At 38.0% G+C, this 16,523-nt stretch overlaps 1 protein-coding gene across 1 annotated transcript in view; it reads left to right on the top strand.

Annotated features, from left to right (window-relative positions):
* The window catches only part of WDR64 (WD repeat domain 64), a 147,027-nt gene extending 139,129 nt beyond the window's left edge, over positions 1–7,898 (top strand). Inside the window, exon 28 of the mRNA XM_089907955.1 lies at positions 7,457–7,898. Within this exon, the coding sequence (XP_089764081.1) occupies positions 7,457–7,540 (84 nt within the window). The 3' untranslated portion in view covers positions 7,541–7,898. The remainder of the gene's footprint in view (positions 1–7,456) is intronic.
* Positions 7,899–16,523: the final 8,625 nt, after the last annotated feature.

Raw genomic sequence — 16,523 nt, 5'->3', positions numbered from 1 at the left:
GACATCAATAAGTTTCTGGCTTACCAGCCAAGTCAAGGAGAATGCTTTCCACATACTGGGTTGCCCAAAAAGTAAAAGTAAAGTCTTACAGAAAACCCCGAACAAACTTTTTGGCCACCCCAATATTAGTAGGAAAACTAACACAAAACTTTATAGTTTACATAGTACTTTTATAAATGATTCTTTTGATTTTCACAAAAATCACACAAAGTGTTATACCCATTGTAGAATTGGAAAAGAGTGGAGCCAAAAGGGAGGTTAAGTGACTTGCCAAGATCACATAAAATTAAGTGATAACCTGAGGTCAACATTTTACTCCAAATTTCATGCTCATTCTCTTAAACCAAACAGCCTAAAAAACTCAAACCTTAAAACTCTTCTACTAGTTCTAGGAAGTTTATATAAGCCTAACTTAAAATGTGGTCATTTATCTAGTTATTAAAATTGATCAAAAATTAAGAGGAAGATCTAATATATAGTAATTTTTATTATTTTTATTTTTATTTTTTGGCCACACCACATGGCATGTGGGAACTTAGTTACCCAACCAGGGATCAAACCTGTGACCCATGCAGTGGAAGTGCAGAGACCTAACCACTGGACCACCAGGGAATTCCCTTATTTTTATTTATTTATTTAAATTTAACAAATTACTTTTCTAATTAAGTTGACATACATTTTTAAATTAATTAATTTATTTATTTATTTTTGGCTGTGTTGAGTCTTTGTTTCTGTGCGAGGGCTTTCTCTAGTTGCAGTGAGCGGGGGCCACTCTTCATCGTGATGAGCGGGCCTCTCACTGTCACGGCCTCTCTTATTGCGGAGCACAAGCTCCAGATGCGCAGGCTCAGTAGCTGTGGCTCACGGGCCTAGCTGCTCCGCGGCATGTGGGATCTTCCCAGATCAGGGCTCGAACCCATGTCCCCTGCATTGGCAGGCAGATTCTCAACCACTGCGCCACCAGGGAAGCCCTATTTTTATTTTTAATTTTTATTTTGTATAGTTGATTTACATTGTTGTGTTAGTTTCAGGTGTACAACAAAGTGATTAGCTTACACATATACATATACATATACATATACACATATACATATACATATACATATACATATATCTATTCTTTTTCAGATTCTTTTCCCATATAGGTTATTCCAGAGTATTGAGTAGATTTCCCTGTGCTATACAGTAGGTCCTGGTTGATTATCTATTTTATATATAGTAGTGTGTATATGTTAATCCCAACCTCCTATTTTCTCTCTCGCCACAACCTTTCCCATTTGGTAACCAATAAGTTTGTTTTCTAAGTATGTGAGTCTGTTTCTGTTTTGTAAATAAGTTCATTGGTATCTTTCTTTTTAAATTCTGCATATAAGTGACATCATATGATATTTCTCTTTCTCTGTCTGACTTACTTCACTTAGTATGATAATCTCCAAGTCCATCCATGTTGCTGCAAAAGGTATTATTTCTTCCTTTTTAATGGCTGAGTAATATTCCATTGTATATATGTACCACATCTTTATTCATTCATCTTTCAATGGATATTTAGGTTGCTTCCATGTCTTGGTTATTGTAAACAGCACCACAATGAACATTGGGGTGCATGTATCCTTTTGGACCATGTTTTTCTTGGGATATATGCCCAGGAGTGGGATTGCTGGGTCAAATGGTAGCTCTATTTTTAGTTTCTTAAGGAACATTCAGACTGTTCTCCATAGTGGCTGTAACAAAGTTACATTCCCACCAACAGTGTAGGAGAGTTCCCTTTTCTCTACACCCTCTCCAGCAGTTATTGTTTGTAGACTTTTTGATGATGTCCATTCTGACTGGTGTGAGGTGATATCTCACTGTAGTTTTGATTTGCATTTCTCTAATAATTAGTGATGTTGAGCATCTTTTCATGTGCCTCTTGGCCATCTTTATGTCTTCTGTGGAGAAATGTCTATTTAGGTCTTCTGCCCATTTTTTGATTGGTTTGTTTAATTTTTTGATATTGAGCCGCATGAGCTGTTTGTAAATTTTGGAGATTAATCCATTGTCAGACACACTGTTTGCAAATATTTTTTCCCATTCTGTGGGTCATCTTATCATTTTATTTATGGTTTCATTTGCTGTGCAAAAGCATTTGAGTTTAATCGTCTCATTTGTTTATTTTTTGTTTTTTTTCCATTACTCTAGGAGGTGGATCAAAGAAGATACTGTGGTGATTTATGTCAAAGTTGGTTCTGCCTACATTTTCCTCTAACAGTTTTATAGTATACAACCTTACATTTAGGCCTTTAATCTGTTTTGAGTTTATTTTTAGTTAGGGCTTCCAAAACTATGTTGAATAAAAGTGGAGAGAGTGGACATCCTTGTCTTGTTCCTGATCTTAGAGGAAATGATTTCAGCTTTTCATCTTTAGGCACAATGTTAGCTGTGGGTCTGTCATATATGGCCTTTATTATGTTGAGGTAGTTTCCCTCTATGCCTCTTTCTGGAGAGTTTTTATCATAAATGGGTGTTGAATTTTGTCAAAAGCTTTTTCTGCATCTATTGAGATGATCATATGGATTTTATTCTTCATTTTGTTGATGTGGTGCATCACAATGTTCAATTTGCAGATATTGAAAAATCCTTGCATCCCTGGAATAAATCCCACTTGATCATGGTGTGTGATCCTTTTAATGTATTGTTGGATTCACTTTGCTAGTATTTTGTTGAGGATTTTCGCATGTATGTTCATCAGTGATATTGGCCTGTAATTTTCTTTTCTTGTGGTAACTTTGTCTGGTTTTGGTATCAGGGTGATGGTGGACTCATAGAATGAGTTTGGGAGTGTTCCTTCCTCTGAGATTTTTTGGAATAGTTTCAGAAGGATAGGTGTTAACTCTTCTCTAAATGTTTGATAGAATTCACCTCTGAAGCCATCGTTCTTGGACTTCTGTTTGTTGGAAGTTTTTAAATCACAGTTGCAATTTCAGTACCTGTGATTGGTCTGTTCATATTTCCTATTTCTTCCTGGTTCAGTCTTGGGAGATTGTACCTCTCTAAGAATTTGTCCATTTCTCCTAGGTTGTCCATTTTATTGGCATATAGTTGCTGGTACTAGTCTCTTATGATCCTTTGTATTTCTGTGGTGTCCATTGTAACTTCTCCTTTTTCATTTCTAATTTTATTGATTTGAGCCCTCTCCCTCTTTTTCTTGATGGGTCTGGCTAAAGCTTTATCAATTTTGTTTATCTTTTTAAAGGACCAGCTTTTAGTTTCATTGATCTTTTCTATTCTTTTCTTCATTTCTATTTCATTTATTTCTGCTCTGGTCTTTATGATTTCTGTCCTTTTACTAACTTTGGGTTTTGTTTGTTTTTCTTTCTCCAGTTGCTTTACGTGTAAGGTTAGGTTATTTAAGATTTTTCTTGTTTTGTGAGGTACGATTTTATTGCTATAAACTTTCCTCTTAGAACTTTTTTTGCTGTGTCTCATAAGTTTTGGATCATCATGTTTTCATTTTCATTTGTCTCTGGGCATTTTTTTATTTCTTCTTTGATTTTTTCAGTGATCCATTGGTTGTTTGGTAGCATATTGTTTAGCCTCCACCTGTTTTATTTTTTTTTTTGTACTTCTTTTCTTGTGGTTGATTTCTGGTCTCAAAGTGTTGCGGTTGGAAAAGATGCTCGATATTATTTCAATTTTCTTAAATCTATGAAGGCTTTTTTATAGCCCAGCATGTGATCTATCCAGGAGAATATTCCATGTGCACTTGAAAAGAATGTGTATTCTGCTGCATTTGGATGGAACGCTCTATAAATATCAATTAAGTCTATCTGTTCTAATGTGTCATTTAAGGCCTGTGTTTCTTTATTGATTTTCTGTCTGGATGATCTGTTCATTGATGAAAGTGGGGTGTTAAAGTCCCCCACTATTGTTTATTTATTTATTCATTTATTTATTTTTTGGCTGCATTGGGTCTTAGTTGCGGCACATGGGATCTTCGCTGAGGCATGCGGGGTCTTTTGTTGCAGCGTGCAGGCTTCTCTCTAGTTGTGGCATGTGGGTTTTCTCTTCTCTACTTGTGGTGCACAGGCTCCAGAGCATGTGAGCTCTGTAGTTTGCAGCACACAGGCTCTCTAGTTAAGGCACACTACCTCAGTAGTTGTGGCGTGTGGGCTTAGCTGCCCCGCAGCATGTGGGATCCTAGTTCCCCAACCAAGGCTTGAACCTCCGTCCCCTGGATTGGAAGGCAGATTCTTTACTACTGAACCACCAGGGAAGTCCCCCAACCCACTATTATTTTGTTACTGTTGATTTCTCCTTTTATGGCTGTTAGCATTTGCCATATATATTGAGGTGTTCCTATGTTGGGTGCATCTATATTTACAACTGTTATGCCTTCTCTTGGACTGATCCCTTGATCATTATGTAGTGTCCTTCTTTGTCTCTTATAGCAGTCTCTATTTTAAAGTCTATTTTGTCTGATATGAGTATTGCTACTCTAGCTTTCTTTTGATTTCCATTTGCATGGAATATCTCTTTCTATCCCCTCACTTTCAGTCTGTATGTGTCCCTAGATCTGAAGTGGGTCTCTTATAGAATGCATATTTTTGAGTCTTGTTTTCATATCCATTCAACCAGTCTACGTTCTCTGGCTGAAGCATTTAATCCATTTATGTTTAAGGTAATTATCAAAATGTATCTTCCTGTTGCCATTTTGTTAATTGTTTTGGATTTACTTTTGTAGGTCTTTTTTCTTCCCTTCCTCTTTTGGTCTCTTCTCTGGTGATTTAAAGACTATCTTTAGTGTTGTGTTTGGATTCCTTTTTCTTTTTTGTTTGTATATCTATTGTAGATTTTTGGTCTGCAGTTATCATCAGGTTTTGATATAGCAGTCTCTATATAAACAAGATTGTTTTAAGTTACTGGTCTCTTAAATTTCAGATGCATTTCCAATATTCTGCACTTGTCCTCTCCTCTTATCATGGTTGCTCGTTTTGATACCATATTTGTGTGTGTATGATTTCCTACCTTTACTGTACGTTTGCCTTTAACGGTGAGCTTTTCCACTTGTAATTTTCTTGTTTCTAGTTGTGGCCTTTTCTTTTCTGCCTAGGGAAGATCCTTTAGCATTGGTTGTAAAGCTGGTTTGGTGGTGCTGAATTCTCTTACCTTTTGCTTGTCTGTAAAGCTTGATTTCTCCATCATGCCTGAACAAGAGCCTTGCTGGGTAGAGTTTTCTTGGTTATAGTTTTTTCCCTTTTTCCCTTTAAACCTATATATAGGTTTAACTATATCATGCCACTCTCTTCTGGTCTACAGAGTTTCTGCTGTAGAAACTTATGGGGATCCCCTTGTATGTTATTTGTTGCTTTTTTCTTGTTGCTTTTAATATTTTCTATCTCTCTTTAATTTTTGTCAGTTCGATTAATATGTGTCTCAGTGTGCTCCTCCTTGGGTTTATCCTGCCTGGAACTCTCTGCACTTCCTGGACTTGGCTGACTGTTTCACATATTAGGGATCTTTTCAGCTATTATCTCTTCAAATAGCTTTTCTGGCCCTTTCTTTCGCTTTTCTCCTTGTGGGACACCTATAATGTTAATGTCTGTGCATTTAATGTTCTCCTAGAGGTCTTAAACTGTCCTCATTTCTTTTCATTCTTTTATTATTATTATTATTCTGTTCTGTGACAGTGATTTCCACCAGTCTGTCTTGCAGCTCACTTATCCACTTTTTCTGCCTCATTTATTCTGCTATTGATTCCTTCTGGTGTATTTTTCATCGCAGTTATTGTATTGTTCAAATCTGTTTGTTTTTTCTTTATGTCTTCTAGCTCTTTGTTAAACATTTCTTGTATCTTTTTGGTCTACTCCTCCATTCTTTTTCGAGATCTGGCATGATCTTTACTATCATTACTCTGAATTTTTTGGGGGGTATATTGCCTATCTCCACTTCACTTAGTTGTTCTTCTGAGGTTTTAATCTTGTTCTTTCATCTGGAACATATTCCCCTGCCATCTCATTTTGTCTAGCTTTCAGTTTGCAGTCTCCATTCTGTAGGCTGTAGGACTGTAGTTCCTCTTGCTTCTGATGTCTGCTCCCTGGTGACTGAGTCTGTTCTAAGAGGCTTAGGCAGGTTTCCTGGTGGGAGGGACCAGTGCCTATCCTCTGGTCGATGGAGTTGGGTCTTGTCCCTCTGGTGGCCAGGGCTGTGTCAAGGGGTGTGTTTAGAGGGGGCTGTGGGCTCAGGAAGATGTTAGGCAGCCTGTGTGCTGATGGATGGGGCTTTGTTCCTGCCCCATTGTTTGTTTGACCTGAGACATCCCAGCACTGGAGCCTACGGGCTGTTGGGTGGTACCAGGACCTGGTGTCAAAATGGCAGCCTCCAGGAGAGCTCATGTCCATGAATATCTCCCAGTACCTCTGCCACCAGTGCCCTTGTCCCCACAGTGAGCCACAGCCTCCCCCACCTCCCCAGAAGACCCTCCAAGACCAGCTAGTAGGTCTGGCCCAGGTTCCTATGAAGTCATTGCTTTTTTCCCCTGGGGTCCTGGTGCACACAAGACCTTGCGTGTGCCCTCCAAGAGTTGAGTTTCTGTTTCCCCCAGTCCTGTGGAGTTGCTGTGATCAAATCCCATTTGCATTCAAAGCCAAATGCTCTTGGGGATCCTCCTCCTGATGCCAGACCCCCAGGCTGGGATGCCTGATGTGGGGCTCAGAACTCTCACTCCTGTGGGAAAACCTCTGTGATTTAATTATTTTCCAGTTTGTGGAAAGTATGGTATTTGATTGTATCACACATGCACCCCTCCTACTGTCTCATTGTGGCTTTTTTGTCTTTGAAATGAAAGTAGAATATCTTTTTGGTAGATTCCAGGTTTTTTGTTGATGGCTTTTCAGCAGTTAGTTGTGATTTTGATGTTTTCATGAGAAGAGGTGAGCTTAAGTACTTCTACTCCACCATCTTCCTTCCTCTCTGACAAATTTAAACACTTCTTGATCTAAATTTTGAAACCAAACAAGCTTAACTTTTTATATGTATGTTTTCTAAAAATATCTAATTCGAAACTAACTTTTTTTCTCATTTGTGGGATCATCACTTGATTTTATTTTTTTATAAGACAATGGACTCATGATATTAATATTACAACAACCTAACAAGCTTCTTTGTTTTCTTTTATTTTAACCAACCCCCAACCTTTGCAGATTAGACAGAGAATCACAAGAATGGATAATTCCAGAGTTAAGTAGTTCTAAAGCCTTTGCTCTTCCACCATGAGCTGCTGGAGCCTCACCTCCTATTTTTTTTTAACACATTTTTACCCAGGAGGCACACAGGATAGCTAAGTAAATAACTAAACTTTCTTCCTTTAATCCTTTAGGAGGATTAAAATCTTCATAAAAATTAGTGGTACAGATTGACTCTAAAAAATTGTGTTTGTCATATAATGCAGTTACTAACTGACCTGTCCTTTATTTCACAGGTACAACGGAGGAGAAGTCTGAAAGGAAATTTTGTCCCACAAATAAACCTGACTTCTTCTTTCTTCCCAGCTATCCCCAAGTGAAGAGAGAAAAATCAGAAGTGGCTGCTGTTGCCTGAGCTGCACTTCAAATGGCAAGGTCTCAGTGATACTCCAGTCTTTATTTCAGGATGAAAGTGAGGGTCTATCAGATATTGTCACCAACCTCTGTATCCTCAGGCCATCCTATTGATGGAAAAGATTACTCAGGGTCTTCAGATGGCCTCATCTCTGAATACCATGCAAGCAGCAAAATCCAGTTGGCCAGCTTCTTTCATACATGGAAATCCACTTACTGAATAAGGAATATTTCTTATTTACTGTCAGAAAAATGACTCATAAAGAAACAAATAAAATCAATAGCATAAGTAGATCTAAAATAATATGGTTATCAATGACTTGTTTTCCAACTCCCCCCATTGTTCACCCTAATTTATAACAAGAATTATTATCAGAATGTACGTAGTAAGAGTAAAATTACTTATGTGTCATGCTATGTGCAGTATAAAGAGAATTATTTTTAAAAAGAAAAATGTGCCAGTCAAGCCTCTAGCTATTTGTCTTTTTCATTTAGAGAAATGTCATATGGAAGAAAATGCTCAGAGTTTCTTAGATAAAGTCAGAAGTTATTTGCATTTGGACTATAAATGACTCCAGATAATAGAACTTGAATGGTTATCTGCAGTTGCTGGGGTTCATCTTTTACTGATACCTTTATTAATTGATTCTGATATTTTTATCAAATGATTAATTTCACCATTGGATACTCATGTAAAATATGAAAGCATCTACATTTGATCAATAATAAATGAGATTTTAAATAAGTCAAAGACATGAGGAAGTATCAAGAATTGAAGCCTGAAGACTGGCTGACCCAAATCATTTTGGGAAAAATATTTGTGGTTCTAAGTAATAAAAGCATTCCTGTGTCAAGGATTAGTCTACTTTCCCCAAAGCACAAGGCCACATGGGAAGAAAAAACTATGGTCCCTGAACATTTCATACTGCCTTTACATTCTAGGAAGTGTTCTATAATTCTTAAATCCCAACAACTTTGGGAAACTAAGCAAATTTTTTATTCATATGGATCTTATTCATATGAATAAAAAATTTCACTTTTTTATGTTTATTTATAGACATGTACTAATTTTTGTTGTTCATAGGAATCTAATCATTTTTCCTACTGATGTTTTTTCTTTTAACTTTTTTCTTCACTTATTTTAATTACATTCAAAACTAAAGTTCCAACAGAAAATATTGAACATTAAGGTTTTTTAATTTTTTAAAAATAATTGGTATCATTTACTCAAATGAAAGAAGAGACTCCTGCAAAAACAGAATATAGTTATGGGAAATTGGCCCTAAATACCTAAGAAAGCCAGGAGATTTTTTTCCTTTAATTGAGGTATAATTGACATATAATATTATATTAGTTTCAGGTGTACAATAAAATGATTCAACATTAGTATATTTTGTGAAGTGACCTCCAGATTAAGTCTAATTAACATCCATCCCCTTATGTAGTTACATTTATTTTTTTCTTGTGATGAGGATGTTTAAGATCTACTCCCTGGGGAGTACATGGGGGAGCAGCTGGAGTGCAGGCACCTGAGGGTTGCTGAGGAATAAAAAAAGTGAACAAAAAGCAGAGATCTACTCTCAGCAACTTTCAAATATACAACACAGTATTATTAACTATAGTCACAGTGTTATACTTTACATCCCAATGACTTATTTATTTTATAACTGGAAGTCTGAACCTTTTAACCTCCTTTATCCATTTTGCCCCAGAATACTCTTTATAAAAAAAAAATTCTAAAAGTAACAAGAAAATTCAAAGGAGTTTATGAAAATGATCTCATTTCCTGCCTCTCAATCTCAGTTGTAAAAGGCCATTTCATCCCTAGGCATAGATTTCCTAGAATGAGACAATATTGAATACCCTGCCATGCACTCAATTCCTTTAATGTGGCATTCAAGGCCCTAAATTAGCATCCTTCTCCTTTTTTGACTGAGGAATTCTCTCAAACCTCTTTTAACAGAAATATACAATTTCTTGACCCTCATAATTTAAAAAAATATTTTGGAATTTTTGCACATTATGTAATAAATGATTATATTTTAGTCAGTATAATGTTATGAATAGCAGTATAACTAATTATGTGATTATAATATTTTAAATGATACACAAAAAATATGTAGAATAATTTTGTCTTTTCCCTCACTTATCAAATGAGAGGCCGAGTAAATTAATCATTTAAGAAAAGGCTTGACTTGTTGACAAATAAATAAGAATATTTTATTTTAACGTGGAGTTAAAATATTTACTAAAACATAAGGTAATGATTTCTGCCTCAGGTAATGGTAGACTATGTAGTTTGGACCAATCACTCCCACTGAAGACAACTAAGAAACAAGGACAAAATAAAGAAAACATCTCTATGAAGGCATCTGATCACAAATAGGATGGTGAAGCATGAATGTACCAGATTCTAGGGGAGGACTGAGGCTCAAATTTTGAAGCTAATTTTCTCCTGTAAGCATGTGGTGATTCAAGAATGGAAGATTAAGTGGCTAAGGAGTTGAAGTGATAATTAGGACTAAAGGGACAGGGAATGGAATCCAGACCCCATCAAGGTATAATCCCCTCTGGCTTTGGGTTGAGGATCCAAAAACCTGCATATTAGAAATAAGAGTGACATAAAGCTAAACAGATCTTCACTGGGACTACAGTTCTGCCTCCAGATATTTTAATCCCTGAAATTGGACTAAGGTAATCCTAAATTGCTAGAGTACCCAGGAGCCTTCAGAAGCAGGAGTACATACTGTGGAGAAAGATGATGTCATCTTAGGCCTTACATTACATCTTTACTATTCCAAATATATACCTATGACACTACAAAAAATGACTAGGTACATGAGGACACAAGACAACAAGAATGACAGCTGACAGAAAACAGCAGGTAATAGAAACAACACCTGGGAACTCCAGATATAGACTTTAAAATAACTGTGCTTATTATATTGGAGGAGATAAAACACAAGATTTAGGGCTTCCCTGGTGGCGCAGTGGTTGAGAGTCCACCTGCCAATGCAGGGGACATGGGTTCGTGCCCCAGTCTGGGAGGATCCCACATGCCGCGGAGCGGCTGGGCCCATGAGCCATGGCCACTGAGCCTGCGCGTCCGGAGCCTGTGCTCCGCAACAGGAGAGGCCACAACGGTGAAAGGCCCACATACCGCAAAAAAAAAAACCAAAACACAAGATTTAGAATTTTAGCAGAGAAATAGAAATTGTTGATAAGAACCAAATGGAAATTCTAGAACCAAAAAACACAATGACAAAAATGAAAAACTCAGTCAAAGGATATAACAACAGACTAAGTCAACTAAATAGAAAATTAGTGAGCTGAAAAATATAGGTTACAAGGAATTATCCATAATGAAGCACTGAGAGATGGAAAGATGAAAAACAGGAGAGGGTAAAAGCAGAATTGAGGTAATATGAAGAATAACAGTAGTACCAGGAGAGAAAAGAATAGGTAGCAGAAATATTCAGTTAATTTTCAAAACCTGATAAAGCCTCTAACCTACAGAATCAGGAAGAGCCATTGGCCTTAGGCAAAATTATTAATTAAAAAATGCAAATCCACACATTTCATAGTAAAATTGCTGAAAATTGAACAAAGAACAAATTATGGAAGCAACAGAAGTAGAAAAAGGACAAAATATCTTCAAAGTAGCACGATTAAAATGACTTCTGCCAACTTCTCCACAGAAAAAAATGGTTGTGAAGCGCCAGAAAACATAGAATGGTATCCTCGAAGTTGTGAAATAAAATGAATGCTAGCTAAGCATTCTCAATCAAGGGGAAAATAGCTAAAAATCACATAGGATTCTGGACAACAAAAATTGAGGAAATTAATCATAGTAGAAACACATTAAAGAAAGCACTAAAGGATATTATTTAAGAAGATGGAAAATGGATAGGAGTTCAGAGATGGAAAATTGTATACAAGTGATTAACTTAAATGAACATTAACAGGATAAAGCAATAACAATAATGTCATAGAGTTTTAAAATACAGATGATTTAAAAATAAACAGGGGTGTGACCAAGATTAGGCCAAGAGGTAGGAAGATCATGAGCTCACCTACTCCCATGGGCAAACCAAAATTACAACTATTTACAGAGACCCTATTGGTGAGAATGATCTGAAGACTAACAAAAGATTTTCCATACCTAAAGATAAATATAAAGAAGGAACCATAACAAAATGGATAGGAAGCATGAAGATGTGGTATAGTCAAGACCCACATACCTGGGTAGACGACCCAAAATCAGAAGGATAATCTCAGCTGCAGAGATTAGAGGTTTGTTCCAAGGAGTGCGGGGCCTGACCCCAACATGGGACTCCCCAGACCAGGAGTTCTGCAACAGAAGATGAGCCCCCCAGAATGTTAGCACTGAAGTCTAGCAGGATGCCTGTATAGGAGAGCCAGAGAGCTGTAAGAAACAGAGACTCTACTCTTAAAGGGCACATGCAAAAATCTCACAGGCTCCAAGTCCCAGGGCAGAGACAGTAATTTGAAAGACTCTTGTGTCAGCCCCAATTGCTGATCTTGGACAGACTCCAGGAGAGGTAGGAGGTTATTAGGACTCTCCCTGAGGACCTAGACACTGGTAGAAGTCATTTTGGGGGAGCTCATTCTAACACAAGGACACTGGTGCTGGCAAGTGTCATTTTGGAATCCTCACTGTAGCCTGTTAGTGCTAGGGGCTAACTGAACAACCAGCTGATCAGCACCAGTCCCAGAACCTCCCAGGCCAAGTAGCCAGCTGTGTGGGAACCCAACCTTGACCACCAATGGGCTAGCACCAGTTCCAGGAATGCCTGGGTCCCAAAAGCAGCCGCCCTGGGAAATGGCCCTGCCTACCAATGGGTCAGCATCAGCTCTGGAGTACTATAAGCCACAAAACCAGCCATACTGGGACCTGGTCCTAACCACCAGCAGGTGAGCATCGGCCTCAGGATTCCTCAGGTCCCACAGCCACACTCTCCAAGAGCAGCTCCACCTACCAGGTAGACAGTATCAGCACCAGGACTCCCTGGGCCATGAAGCCAGTCGTGAAGACTGCCAGCCCGCTGTGTGTGACCAACTGGGTGGGGGCAGCAGTAGTTGGCCCTGTCACTACAGAAGGACCCACTCAGTGCACATAGGGGGAACCCTTAGAACCTACAGCTCTGGTGATCAGAAGGGAGTGTGTTGCAGAGATCCACAGGATGTCTACTACATAAGGCCACTCCTCCAAGATCAGGAAATGTAGACAATCTACCTAATACATAGAAATAAAACCAGAGAATCATAAATGAGGCAACAGAAGAATATGATCCAAATGAAGGAACAAGATAAACTCCAGAAGAACTAAGAAAAGTAGAGATAAGCAATCTACCTAATAAAGAGTCCAGGTAATGATTATAAAGATACTTAGAGAGTTGGATCAAGATGGTGGAGTAGGAGATGTGGAGCTCATGTCCCCCTGCAAACATATCAAAATACATCTACATGTAGAATAATTCTCATGGAAAACTAACTGGAAACTGGCAGAAGAATTCTTATACAACCATAGCTGCAAGAAAGATTTCCACATAACTGGATAGGATGGAAAAAAAGGCATAAGGTCAGGTCCTCTGAATCTAGGAGGAATCTAAAAGGAAGAAATGGTCCACACGGGTGGACCCTCACCCTAGGGAGTGAGCAGATTGAGCCACAGACTGGGTATCCCAGTCCTGAGGTCCTACACAGAGGAGACAAGCCCACTTGACTACTGAGAGAACTGCTGGGACAGATAGAAGGGCTGGAGAAGCCTAGACTCTACTTGCAAAGAGTGCATGCATGCTAGCTTGCCAACAGTCAGGGTAGAGAAAGTTCTGCGTTGGTTGCTGTCACCTCATTGTAGTCCCCAAAATCCAAATGGGGTGAACACCTGGCCCTGCTCACTCCACACCACAGCCTGGTGCATGATCTAGGCTAGCTTAGCCCTGTGAAAAGACTTGGTCTAGCTACACAGAGACATCCCAGGGGGGCTGGGTTATGGTCCAGGTGGGGCTGCAGTGGCCTTTGTCAGTGCTTACTTGGGTGATACCTCAGAAACCTTCTTGAGCTGAGAGAGAGCCTGGGCCTAACCCACACCATGCCACAGCTTAGCCCTAGATCTGGGGCATACAGGTCCTGGGAGAAGACTGCCACAGAGGCAGCCCAGATCTATGCTGGCAGTTCAGCCACCTTAATTTCTGCAGCCACAACACCCAAACCCCCACCCCCAACCTAGTAAACACTCCAGCCCCACCCATTCCATGCCAGAGCCTTGTACTAGATCTAGAATTAACACAACAGAGGAAAGGAAACAAAACTTGGGCTGCATCTAAGCAGGACCATGGATGCCTACACAGGTGATGCATCAGTCCTTTGTGAGCACATGGGCTTACTTTGCTTCAGAACTTTCCTCCTGGGGCAGGGCAAGCACTCAAGAGGAATGGAGTCTGATCAAGCCCAACTCTCAGGGCTTACACTCCAACAACATCTACTTCAACTCCCCACCCCTGACAGGGTAGTTACAGACAAAGAGCAGAGAGGAAGTCCCGCCTCACACCCTACACAGGCTTTAGATACTCCAACACCAACCACACCCCCTTGATGGGGGTGGGGCAACATACCCTGAGGAAAGATGTAGCTGGTGTCCATATCAAAACTAGCTCTTTTACCAAAGACAATGGACAGACACAGTCTACAGATGAATGCTCCCAAAAGAAAACCCCTTCAAAACCACAGTAGATAACTGTTTCCCCTAAATTCATAGAGACAGAAAAAGTTAAGTAAAATGAAAAGGGTTCCAAACAAGATGAACTGACCCACAGACCCACACCACAACATATCATAATTAAGATGGCAAAAGTTAAAAGATAGAGGGGATTCTGAAGGCAGCAAGAGAAAAATAAAGAGTTATTTACAAGGGAACCCCTATAAACCTATCAGCTGATTTCTCTGCAGAAACTTTGTAGGCCAGAAGGGAGTGGAATGGTGTATTCAAAGTCCTGATAGGGAAAAGCCTGCAACATAGGAGACTCCACCCAGTAAGATTATAATTTAGAATAGAAAGAGAGATAAAGAATTTCTCAGACAAGTAAAAACTACAGGAATTCAGCAATACTAAACTTATCCTAAAAGAAATGTTGAAAGCTCTTCTCTAAATGGAAAAGAAGCAAGAATATTTAGGAAAGGGGAAATCCCAATAGGAAAGGCAAATATATAGTAAGGATTTCATATCACTTAAATAAGTCAGTACAGAGATTTAAAAAAATTAAACATTTTAAGCAATTATAACTACAATAAACAGTGAAAGGATAAACATAAAGATGTAAAATAGGACATAAAAATCAGAAAATGTGGGGGGAAGGGAGAGTAAAAAAATATAGATCTCTTAGAATATGTTTGATGTTAAATAACTATCAGTTTAAAGCAAGTAAATATAGATATGTGTCAATATACATGAACCCCCATGGTAATCACAAATCAAAAACATACACTAAGTTCACTAAAAAAAAAAACAAAAAACTCAGGGATACTACAAAATAAAATCATCAAACCACAAAGAGAAAAATGAAAAGAAGAAATGAGCAAAGAAGACCTAGAAAAATAACTGGAAAACAAGGATTAAAATGGCAACAAGTATACACCTATCAACAATTACTTAAAATGTCAATGGACTAAATGTTTCAATCAAAAGACATAGAGTAGCTGATTGGAAAAAAAAAAAAAAAAAAAAAACCTGCAATATGCTGCCTACAGTAAAATCACTTTGGGGTGAAGAATGAACACAGACTGAAAGTGAAGGGATGGAAAAAGATATTTCATGCAAACAGAAACAATAAGAAAGCAGGGGTAGCAGTACTCATATCAAACAAAATAGACTTTAAAACAAAGGTCATAAAGAAAGACAAAGAAGGACGTTATATAATGATAAAGGGATGAGTAGAAGAAGAGGATATTATACTTGCTAACATATAGGCAACCAACACAGGAGCACCAAAATATATAAAGCAAATACTAACAGACAGAAAGGGAGAAACTGACAATAATATAATAATAGTAGGAGACTTTAACACCTTACTGACATCAATGAACAAATCATTCAGACAGAAAAGCAATAAGGCAACAGTTGGACTTAGTTGATATCTACAGGACACTACATCCAAAAAAAGCAGAATACACATTCTTTTCAAGCATGCATGGAATGTTCTCTGGGATAGACCACATAGTAGGTCACAAAACAAGACTTGACAAATTTAAGAAGATAGAAATTATGTCAACCATCTTTTCTGACTGCAAGAGTATGAAACAAGAAATCAACTACAGAAAGAAAAATGGGAAAAGAAGAAACATATGGAGATTAAACAACATGCTACTAAAATACCCAATGGGGTCAATGATAAAATCAAAGAAGAAATCAGAAAATACCTCAAGACAAACAAAAATGAAAAAAACAACCATACAAAATGTATAGGGTGCAGCCAAAGCAGTTCTAAGCAGAAAATTCATAGTGACACTGGCCCTCCTCAAGAAAGAAGAAAAATCTCAAATAAACAACCTAACCTACCACCTAAAATAATTTAAAAAGAAGACAAACAAACAAACAAAAAGCCCCAAAAGGAAGAAAATAATAAAGATCAGAGAGGAAATAAATAGAGATTTTTAAAAATATAAAAGATCAATAAAACCAAGAACTGGTTTTTTAAAGAGATAAACAAAATTAACAAAACACTAGCCAGGCTCACTGAGAAAAAGAGAGGACACAAATAAACAAAATAGGAAATGAAAAGGGAGAAATAACAACTGATACCACAGAAATACAAAAAACATAAGACAATACTATGAACAGTTATATGTCAAAAAATTGTACAACCTAGAAGAAATGGACAAATTCTAGAAATATACAGCCTGCCAACACTGAGTCAAGCAGAAACAGAC

This window comes from Delphinapterus leucas, chromosome 1 (genome assembly GCF_059928025.1).
Source record: "Delphinapterus leucas isolate spDelLeu-1000000601 "Yukka" chromosome 1, BTC_Dleu_Yukka2, whole genome shotgun sequence".
NCBI lineage: Eukaryota > Metazoa > Chordata > Mammalia > Artiodactyla > Monodontidae > Delphinapterus > Delphinapterus leucas.
The sequence above is the reverse complement of the archived record's forward strand: the minus strand, read 5'-3'. Positions and strand labels throughout refer to the sequence as shown.